Source organism: Salmo trutta, chromosome 31 (assembly GCF_901001165.1).
Source record: "Salmo trutta chromosome 31, fSalTru1.1, whole genome shotgun sequence".
Taxonomy (NCBI): domain Eukaryota; kingdom Metazoa; phylum Chordata; class Actinopteri; order Salmoniformes; family Salmonidae; genus Salmo; species Salmo trutta.
In genome coordinates this window covers 36424955-36436338 of record NC_042987.1, presented here as the reverse complement: position 1 = coordinate 36436338, position 11384 = coordinate 36424955, and the positions used below count along the sequence as shown (strand labels likewise).

At 45.2% G+C, this 11384-nt stretch overlaps 1 protein-coding gene across 1 annotated transcript in view; it reads left to right on the top strand.

Moving 5' to 3' along the window:
• gk5 (glycerol kinase 5) overlaps nt 1–1919 on the top strand; it is a 24495-nt gene extending 22576 nt beyond the window's left edge. The window contains exon 16 of the mRNA XM_029726449.1: nt 747–1919. Within this exon, the coding sequence (XP_029582309.1) occupies nt 747–919 (173 nt within the window). The 3' untranslated portion in view covers nt 920–1919. The remainder of the gene's footprint in view (nt 1–746) is intronic.
• The last annotated feature ends 9465 nt before the right edge of the window (nt 1920–11384 follow it).

The following is an 11384-nucleotide window of genomic DNA, read 5'->3' as shown; positions in this document are numbered from 1 at the left end:
TCTCGCTGCCTCCTCTAGCGCTGCTCTCTCGCTGCTCTCTCTCTCTGCGCGCTGCCTATCTCTCTCCGCTATCTCTCTTCTCTTCTCCGCGATGGCCTCTTATCTAGATAGAGCCTGACGCTCTCTCTACTCACGCGATGCCTCTCTATCTCTCTCGCGCTGCCCTTATCTCTCTCGCGCTGCCTCTCTCTACGCGCTGCCTCTATTCTCTCTCTCGCGCTTGCCTCTCTCTCTCGTGACTCTCTCTCTCTCTCGATGACTCTCTATCATCTCCTCTTCAGCTGCCTCTCTCTCTCTCGCGATTGCATCTCTCGCTGCCTACTATCTCTATCTCTCTAGCTGCCTCGCTCCGCCGCCTCTCTCTCTGCAGCGCGCTGAATCTCTATCTACTCTAATTCTCTCTCTCCGATCTCTCTCTAGCGTGCATCTCTCGCTCTAGCGCGCTGCATCCTCTCTCTCGCGCGCTGCCTCTCTCTCTTCTCTCGCGCGCCTCTCGATCTCTCTCCGCTGCATCTTCCTCCTCTCTCGCGCTGACCTCTCTCTCTAGCGCTGCCTCTCTCTTTCCTTCTCTCGCTCTCTCTCGCGCTGCCTCTCTCTCTCTCTCTCTCTCGCTGCCTCTCTCTCTCTCTCTCTCGCGCTGCCTCTCTCTCTCTCTCTCTCTCTCGCTGCCTCTCTCTCTCTCTCTCTCTCCTCTCTCTCTCTCTCGCTGCCTCTCTCTCTCTCTCTCTCGCTGCCTCTCTCTCTAGGCTTCTGGAAGAGTCAGGAGGAGCTGAAGAAACTACAGCGCACTGACCGAGTCTTCCTACCCCGGAATTTGTACAGAATGGGTGATGGGGGCACGGAGGGCGAGTACACACCCATTCTGCAGAGCTGGGAACAGGCGCTGAAACGCTCCATGAACTGGTACGGGAATCCCTGAGGCTCGTAGGACAGCACCCACCCACAGTTCGGTGGGCGCACAGACGGGACCTCTGGTGCTACTAACCAAAGCCCTGTGACTGCCTCTATGATGCCTGACCTCTCAATAGTATCTCATTCTCTCTGTCCGGGGGTTGGACAGATGTGCGAATAAAGTTTTTTATTTTTTTTATTTTATTTTTATCATATTATTCGAAGTTAACACTTATCTGACATGATCTGTAAGATGTGGTATAATCCAACTGTGTTATATTAGTGACTATGTCAAGGAAGGAAGGATGAAACGAAGGAGGATGCATTTGAAAAATATTGGAACTGGGTTTTAGGACCAAGTGGACCTCTAATGCTGCTGAACCTTATGACCTTTTGACTTGAGCCCCTGACCATGAGCTCAAGATTATTTTGACCCCATACAACCTTACCTAACTCATTACAGCACACAAGGAAAACGTTTTTTTTTTTAATGTTTCAAGACTGTGAACTAAACTGTCTTTCTCATAGTAGTCTCTCCCTGTTCCAGTGTTTTCATTGTGTCTGATGAACACCACCCAGGTGTCTAGTCTCTCCCTGTTCCAGTGTTTTCATTGTGTCTGATGAACACCACCCAGGTGTCTAGTCTCTCCCTGTTCCAGTGTTTTCATTGTGTCTGATGAACACCACCCAGATGTCTAGTCTCTCCCTGTTCCAGTGTTTTCATTGTGTCTGATGAAGGTGTCTAGTACTGGAATAGATCAAATATGTAGAATGGCTGGAGATGAGCTGCTAGAGGAAACTGAACCAAACCATGTGACCTCTGGTGGTTACTGTCCAGCCATGCTACAACCAATGGATTCCCATTGAGACCAATACTCAGTGTATTTCCAGTGAGACCAATACTCTGTGTATTTCCAGTGAGACCAATACTCTGTATATTTCCAGTGAGAACATAAATACACGGTTTATGAGATAAAAGATTGGCTTACTTTGTGTAGGCCTTGGAATCATAAACTATAAGCAAATTATATTCATTCTTATGATCATAAATTGAATGAATGGTCCCTTCTCAGAAATTGAATGAATGGTCCCTTCTCAGAAATCAGCAGTAACTGCTCTCTCCATTACCTGGTTGGTTACCCAGACTCCTTGCTCTGGCCAAACGCTTACGTCAGGCCGGCTGACGTTAGTTTCGTCTCCGAGTCTGGATCTGAGTACCTCCCCGACAATTTCTAGAACAAACGCATTTGAACTGTTCTGACCCTGAATAAAACCTACGTGGACCTTAAAGTGTCAGGTAGCCTAGTGGTTAGAGAGTTGGGCCAGTAACCCAAAGGTTGCGAGATCAAATGTATGAGCTGACAAGGTAAACATCTGTCGTTCTGCCCCTGAACAAGGCAGTTAATCCACTGTTCCTAGACTGTCTTTGTAAATAAGAATTTGTTCTTAACTGACTTTCCTAGTAAAATAAATAAAGCAATATGTGTTGCTCGTCTTTTCAGTTCGCTGCAGCTAGCGACTGTAACGAGCTGCAACAAACACTCAAACGGGACAGTTTTATCTCAATCTCTTCATTCAAAGACTCAATCATGGACACTCTTACTGACAGTTGTGGCTGATTTGTGTGATCGATTGTTGTCTCTACCTCTTGCCCTTTGTGCTGTTGTCTGTGCCCAATAATGTTTGTACCATGTTTTGTGCTGCTACCATACTGTGTTGTCATGTGTTGCTGCCATGCTATGTTGTTGTCTTAGGTCTCTCTTTATGTAGTGTTGTGTTGTCTCTCTTGTCGTGTGTGTTTTTTCCTATATATATTTTTTATACAATTTTTTTTTTTTTTAATCCCAGCCCCTGTCCCCGGCCTTGCTTTTTGGTAGGCCGTCATTGTAAAAAAGAATTTGTTCTTGACTGACTTGCCTAGTTAAATAAAGAATAAATAAATAAAATAAAGCAACAGAGAGAGAAATAACATATAGGAAGTCATCTTAAGGCATTATAAAGGCTCATACATACTTCTAACAAGATATAAAGCATTATACTGAAGGCATTAAGTAAATTATTACACAATCTTTTAATCAGTCAGTGTTGGTAGCCAGTGTCAGTGCCTCATTGCAGTGACCCCCTTGTCCAGGAGAGGGAGCTAGTCACTGCTTTTCAACAAAGTTCTGGAACTCCATGGACAATTCTAGACATAGGATGCATTGCATACTGCACAGGGTTGGCTCTCAAAAGGCTTCCTCTCCTTGTCTACTCTCCTCTGTCTCTGCACTAATATGAGGGTCGTGTATGGCGGTAGGCCACTGGGACACTTGTTTTCACTAATCCAGAACTATTTCAGAGCAGCGTAATGAAGGAAAGGTGACAAGGAGACTATAGGATTTGATAGAATTACACAATATAATACTTCTGAGAATCAATCCTCATTAGCCTGGTTGCTTGAATCGGAAACTCTTATTTTTATAAATGTTTAATGTTCTTACAGACACTGATTATTGTGATTGTGGTTTACATGAATTGGAAGACTTTTAACTGTTATTGGAAATGAATATTGTACAGTGTTACTTTAGCCCTGTGTTCACTTATGAACTAAGAGAAAGTATCTGTTGTGCAACGTTCATGTTTCTGGCATTTCAATGGATTGAGTGCTTCGAACAGCCTACATAGAGATTGTGCTGCTTAATTCTGGCCCTTATGGGCCACCATACCCTAACATACTATTGGATATTTGTGACATTTTTATGAATTTATTTTGTATTGCTAACCATCTCTCTCCAATTCTGTTGCCTGCCCACCTTTTTTTCCCCCAAAGAACATCAAATGCAGGAGATTACATGTTAACAAATAGGATGCTGATGTTTTAACACTTGAACAAGACTATTTGAAACCCTACTCTTTATGTATAACTGTTGTTAAAACAGTTGCCAAGTACTTACTTGTAAGCACGATACATTTTGATTTGTCTCTACATCGTTAACCATTTGTCTGTGGATAAAATTGAGAGAATAGTGTTGTGTAATAATGGTTACACGGTTAATAATAACATTAAAAACATGATTTAAATGATTGTACTTTGTGGTCAATTACTAGCCTGTGCTGAATCACTGTCTCTTTCTGCTTTAACTAACTTTTTTGTTGATGTCCTGCTAAATATTGTCATGGAACACATTGAAAATGCACTTCCCAGAGGAGACTGTCCGCCCCTAAAAACATGGGAAATGCACTTCCTTCAGAAAGTTGGTCAACTGGCTTAGAGCAGAGGCTTATGGGAAAATAAGTTTTCAACCGATATTCACCTGCACCCAGAGACTTGTGGGAAATACAGCCCTCAGATGCCATTTTAATGATTGGCTCTCGTCAGCGGCAGTGATGCTGTCACTGTTACCACGGCAACGGACGGATGAATTGAGAAAAAATGTACTGTATTCTTGCTCATTGTGCTGGTATGAGAGAAAGGGGGGGGGGACTAATTGGGCACACAGAGAAGGGCTCTGCAGACAATGAGAGGAGTGTGAGAGTGTATGATCTCCCTCTTGCTGACACACACACACACACAGGTCCTGTTTTGCCTGTGGGCTGATGTCGCAGGGTAAATGTGATAGAGTCAGATAGAGACCTGGGCCATGAATCAATGCACTAATCCCAATATGGCAAAACATATTTACTCTGTGTGCCAGAGAATCAATTTGCTTAAGTGTGTGAGTGCTTGAGTGAGGAGCGACAGGTAACCTAGTGGTTAGAGTGTTGGGCCAGTAACCGAAAGGTTGCTAGATCGAATCCCCTAGTTGACAAGGTCAAAATCTGTTGTTCTGAACAAGGCACTGTTTCCCCGGGGTGTGGTGGATGTTGGTTAAGAGGGGATGGGTTAAATGTGGAAGATTCAGTTGTATATCTGACTTATCATCTTTCCCTAATAATTTGGTGGTTGCTTATATTTGTGATGATTTCCAAACCAACCCTGTAGAAATTAGGATTGAGTGTCTTGCTCAAGGGCACATCAACACACCCACATGCAGGTTGGAGTGTAGTGAGGTTGGAGTGTGGCCTTGGTGGTAATTATTTTCGATAGCTGTACTTCACTCTCCCTTGGTTCCACAAATCCTACTATGGTAGGATTCTGTGCTATTTTTATCTCTCTCTCTCTCCCCCCCTCTCTCTCTTACTCAGCCTGCTTACATTGTATTTCAGTTATTCTGTATTTCCATGGCAACGGCAATTGTTAAAAGCACCAAATATTTAAGTAGGCCACAGATGCATAGTATGTAGACTACGGTAGCATAGCATGTAGTCCACAGTAGCATAGGCCTACATCTGGCTCAAATGTCCTCGCCTTACATGGGCCACTGCAACTGTGTGTGTGTGTGTGTGTGCGTGTGTGCATGCGAGAGAGAGAGAGAGCAAGAGAGAGAGAGAGAGCAAGAGAGAGAGAGAGAGCAAGAGAGAGAGAGAGAGGCAGCGAGAGAGAAAGAGAGAGAGGCAGCGAGAGAGAGAGGCAGCGAGAGAGAGAGAGGCAGCGAGAGAGAGAGGCAGCGAGAGAGAGAGAGGCAGCGAGAGAGAGAGAGGCAGCGAGAGAGAGAGAGGCAGCGAGAGAGAGAGGCAGCGAGAGAGAGAGAGGCAGCGAGAGAGAGAGGCAGCGAGAGAGAGAGAGGCAGCGAGAGAGAGAGAGGCAGCGAGAGAGAAAGAGAGACTGGCAACCATAAAGTGTTTGTTTGGTTCACTTGCCCCAGTATTGCAGTTAGAGACACACATTCCTTCCAGCATTATATGTTTTTTCAAATCAGTTTATTTTAGAATAATACAGAAGTACAGTACCAGTCAAAAGTTAGTTTTTCTTTATTTGTACTATTTTCTACATTATAGAATAATAGTGAAGACATCAAAACTATAAAATAACACATATGGAATCATGTAGTAACCAAAAAACTGTTAAACAAATCTAAATATATTTTATATTTGAGATTCTTCAAAGTAGCCACCCTTTGCCTTGACAACAGCTTTGCACACACTTGGCATTCTCTCAACCAGCTTCATGAGGTAGTCACCTGGAATGCATTTAACTGAGGTGTGCCTTGTTAAAAGTTAGTTTGTGGAATTTCTTTCCTTCTTAATGCATTTGAGCCAATCAGTTGTTATGACAAGGTAGGGGGAGTATACAGAAAATAGCCCTATTTGGTAAAAGATGAAGTCCATATTATGTCAAGAACAGCTCAAATAAGCAATGACAAAAAACCATCAAGCGCTATGATGAAACCTTCTCTCATGAGGAGAGCCACAGGAAAGGAAGTCCCAGAATTACCTCTGATGCAGAGAATACGTTTATTAGAGTTGCCAGCCTCAGAAATTGTAGCCCAAATACAGTTGAAGTCGGAAGTTTACATACACCTTAGCCAAATACATTTAAACTCAGTTTCTCCCAATTCCTGACATTTAATCCTAGTAAAAAGTCCCTGTCTTAGGTCAGTTAGGATCACCACTTTATTTTAAGAATGTGAAATGACAGAATAATAGTAGAGAGAATGATTTATTTCAGCTTTTATTTCTTTCATCACGTTCCCAGTAGGTCAGAAGTTTACATACACTCAATTAGTATTTGGTAGCATTGCCTTTAAATTGTTTAACTTGGGTCAAACCCATCAGACCCATTTGCGACCAAGCTTTAACTTGAGATGTTGCTTCAATATATCCACATAATTTTCCTACCTCATGATGTTATCTATTTTGTGAAGTGCACCAGTCCCTCCTGCAGCAAAGCACTCCACAACATGATGCTGCCACCCCCATGCTTCATGGTTGGGATGGTGTTCTTTGGCTTGCAAGCATCCCCCTTTTTCCTCCAAACATAACGATGTTCATTATGGCCAAACAGTTACTTTTTTGTTTCATCAGACCAAAGGACATTTGTCCAAAAAGTATGATCTTTGTCCCCATGGGCAGCTGCAAACCGTAATCTGGCTTTTTTTATGGCGGTTTTGGAGCAGTGGCTCCTACCTTGCTGAGTGGCCTTTCAGGTTATGTCGATATATGACTCGTTTTACTGTGGATATAGATAATTTTGTACCTGTTTCCTCCAGCATCTTCACAAGGTCCTTTGCTGTTGTTCTGGGATTGATTTGCACTTTTCCCACCAAAGTACGTTCATCTCTAGGAGACAAAACACGTCTCCTTCCTGAGCAGTATGACGACTGCGTGGTCCCATGGTGTTTATACTTGCATACTATTGTTTGTACAGATAAACGTGGTACCTTCAGGCATTTGGAAATTGGTTTGGAGGTCTTGGCTGATTACTTAAAATTTTCCCATGATGTCAAGCAAAGAGATACTGAGTTTGAAGGTAGTCCTTGAAATACATCCACAGGTACACCTCCAATTGACTCAAATGATGTCAATTAGCCTATCAGAAGCTTCTAAATCCATGACATCATTTTCTGTAATTTTCCAAAGTTTAAAGGCACAGCCAACTTAGTGAATGTAAACGTCTGACCCACTGGAATTGTGATAGAGTGAATTATATGTCATGACTTCCGCCGAAGTCGGTCCCTCTCCTTGTTCGGGCGGCGTTCGGCGGTCGACGTCACCGGCCTTCTAGCCATCGCCGATCCACTTTTCATTTTCCATTTGTTTTGTCTTTGTTTTACACACCTGGTTTCACTTCCCCAATTACGTGTTCATTATTTAACCCTCTGTTCCCCCATGGTTTTTTGTGAGTGATTGTTTGTATGTTATACGATCCGTTATGTGGGCTAGTTTATTGTATTGTATTTGCCTATTTTGAGTAAATTACATTTATTTACTCATATCTGATGTCCTGCGCCTGACTCCTCTACACAAGCTACACACAGACCTCTTAACAGAATCACTCACCTGAACGAATGGAGTCAGCAGGAGCAGACGCCTTCCCTGTGGCGGTAGAAGAGCGCGTCCAGCAGCATGCGATCATGTTGCAACGTCTGGGAACCGCCATGGACCGCGTGCTGCAGACGATGGATCGTTGGGAGAGAGGAGGAGGATTTCCAGCGCCTCCATCAGCCCCACTACGGTCGACCCCACTGTCCACCCCTCCTTCACCCAGTCCCAGCGGGATTCGGCTCGCGCTGCCGAGGGAGTATGATGGGACGGCTGCCGGATGCCAGGGATTCCTACTACAGCTGGAGCTCTACCTGGCGACCGTCCACCCGGTTCCTTGGGGACGTGAGAGCATGTCCGCCCTCGTCTCCTGCCTCTCAGGCAAAGCCTTGGACTGGGCCAACGCCGTATGGAGTGAAGGAGACGCGGAGTTGGACCACTACGCAGAGTTGTGAACGACTGTTCCACCTGAGGCAGGGGACGAGGAGCGCGCAGGATTTTGCATTGGACTTCCAGACCCTGGCCGCCAGCGCGGAATGGAACGACAGGGCCCTGATCGATCACTACCGGTGCAGTCTGCGCGAGGACGTCCGCCGGGAGTTGGCTTGCCGAGACACCACCCTCACGTTGGACCAGATGGTGGACCTGTCCATCCGGCTAGACAACCTGCTGACTGCCCGCGGACGTCCGGATCGGGGCCTGTCAGTTCCATCCCCCAGCACCTCCGCTCTGACGCCCATAGAGCTGGGAGGTGCTGCACTTAGGGCGACCGGAGGAGGGGCCATTCCCTGCACCATTTGTGGCCACAGAGGGCACACTGCTAGTCAGTGCTGGGAGGGTTCCTCAGGGAGTCGAGAAAGCAGGCAGGGCACTTTCGTGTCACCCCACGTGAGTCGGCACCAGGCTCACCCAGAGCTCCCTGTTGCTCACATGTATGTGTTTATCAAATTTACTAAGTTTTCCCCGCATGCCCAGCATAAGACACTCGTAGATTCAGGCGCAGCTGGGAATTTTGCCCATAGTTTAATGATTCCCTTGGTTCCTGTGGATATGCCCTTCCCTGTGCACGCCCTAGATAGTCAACCATTAGGGTCAGGGCTGATTAGGGAGGCCACCGCTCCACTAGACATGGTTACGCAGGAGGGTCACAGGGAGAGAATCAGTCTCTTCCTTATTGATTCTCCTGCGTTTCCCGTGGTGCTGGGCTTACCCTGGTTGGCCTGTCACGACCCCACTATTTTGTGGCAACAGAGGGCTCTCAAGGGGTGGTCATGAAAGTGCTCAGGGAGGTGTGTAGGGGTTTCCATCGGTGCGACTATGGTGGAAAGTCCAGACCAGGTCTCCACCATGCGCATCCCCTCAGAATATGCCGATTTGGCTCTCGCCTTCTGTAAGAAAAAAGCGACTCAATTACCACCCCATCGACGGGGGGATTGTGCGATAAATCTACTGGTAGACGCAGTACTTCCCAGGAGTCACGTGTATCCTTTGTCACAGGAGGAGACGGCGGCTATGGAAACATATGTCTCCGAATCCCTGGGGCAGGGATACATTCGGCCCTCCACTTCACCTGCCTCCTCGAGGTTCTTTTTTGTGAAGAAGAAGGATGGAGGTCTGCGCCCATGTATTGACTATCGGGGTATCAATCAGATCACTGTGAGGTACAGCTACCCGCTGCCTCTCATTGCCAGTGCGATCGAGTGAATGCACGGGGCGCGCTTCTTCACAAAATTGGATCTCAGGATACGCAACCTGGTGCGTATCCGGGAGGGGGACGAGTGGAAGACGACATTTAGTATCACCTCAGGGCACTATGAGTACCTCGTCATGCCGTACGGGTTGATGAATGCTCCATCAGTCTTCCAGGCCTTGGTTGACGAGATTTTCCGGGACCTGCAGGGGCATTGCCGATCCACTTCTCATTTTCCATTTGTTTTGTCTTTGTTTTACACACCTGGTTTCACTTCCCCAATTACGTGTTCATTATTTAACCCTCTGTTCCCCCATGGTTTTTTGTGAGTGATTGTTTGTATGTTAAACGGTCCATTATGTGGGCTTGCTTTATTGTATTGTATTTGCCTATTTTGAGTAAATTACGTTTATTTACTCATATCTGATGTCCTGCGCCTGACTCCTCTACACAAGCTACACACAGACCTCTTAACATTATAAGTGAATAAAATCTGTCTGTAAACAATTGTTGGAAAAATTACTTGTGTCATGCACAAAGTAGATGTCCTAACCGACTTGCCAAAACTATAGTTTGTTAACAAGAAATTTGTGGAGTGGTTGAAAAATGAGTTTTAATGACTCCAACCAAAGTGTATGTAAACTTCCGACTTCAACTGTAAATGCTTCAGAGAGTTCAAGTAACAGACACATCTCAACATCAACTGTTCAGAGGAGACTGCGTGAATCAGGCCTTTATGGTCGAATTCCTGCAAAGAAACCACTACTAAAGGACACCAATAATAAGATACTTGCTTGGGCCAAGAAAGATGAGCAATGGACATTAGACTGGTGGAAATCTGTCCTTTGGTCTGATGAGTCCAAATGTGACATTCTTGTCTTTGTGAGATGCAGTAGGTGAACGGATGATCTCCGCATGTGTGGTTCCCACCTTGAAGCATGGAGGAGGAAGTGTGATGGTGTGGGGGTGATTTGTTGGTGACACTGTCAGTGATTTATTTAGAATTTTAAGGCACACTTAACCAGCATGGCTACCACAGCATTCTGCAGTGATACGCCATCCCATCTGGTTTGCGCTTAGTGGGACTATCATTTGATTTTCAACAGGAAAATGACCCAACACACCTCCAGCCTGTGTAAGGGCTATTTTGACCAAGAAGGAGAGTGATGGAGTGCTGCATCAGATAACCTGGCCTCCACAGTCACCCGAACCTCAACCCAATTGAGATGGTTTGGGATGAGTTGGACCGCGGAGTGAAGGAAAAGCAGCCAACAAGTGCTCAGCATATGTGGGAACTCCATCCCACATATGTTGGAAAAGCATTCTAGGTGAAGCTGGTTAAGAAAATGCCAAGAGTGTGCAACGATGTCATCAAGGCAAAGGGTGGCTACTTTGAAGAGTCTAAAATCTAAAATATATTTTGATTTCTTTAACACTTTGTTGGCTACTACATTATTCCAAACGTGTTATTTCATAGTTTTGATGTCTTCACTATTATTCTACAATGTAGAAAATAGTAAAAATAAAGAAAAACCCTGGAATGTGTAGGTCTGTCCAAACTTTTGACTGGTACTGTATGTCACAACCATTGTGGTGTTAGGGGGTCCTCACACACACACGATAGCAGATTGATCCCCTATGTGTTACTCATCCTCAACACACCACACACATTTTGACCTGTAGCAAAATGACTGCATGTTCAGGTGTGCTAAGCTACTTCAACCACAGGCAGAATCCTATGAACAGCCTATTCACTGTATAGAAAGCATAGGTCTACTGTCTACATATGATTGGCATCATCATAATCTGTACAGTTTTCGTCTCATTTGTTAGGTACGCCATTCTCTAATTTTCTCAGGCAATGATAACTGGATAAATAACGCGTTATTCTAGCGTTTTTGTTTGTGTCTACAAATCTAGGCTACACTGTACCAAGCCGTTCTTCTATCGAGGCTGTTCTATT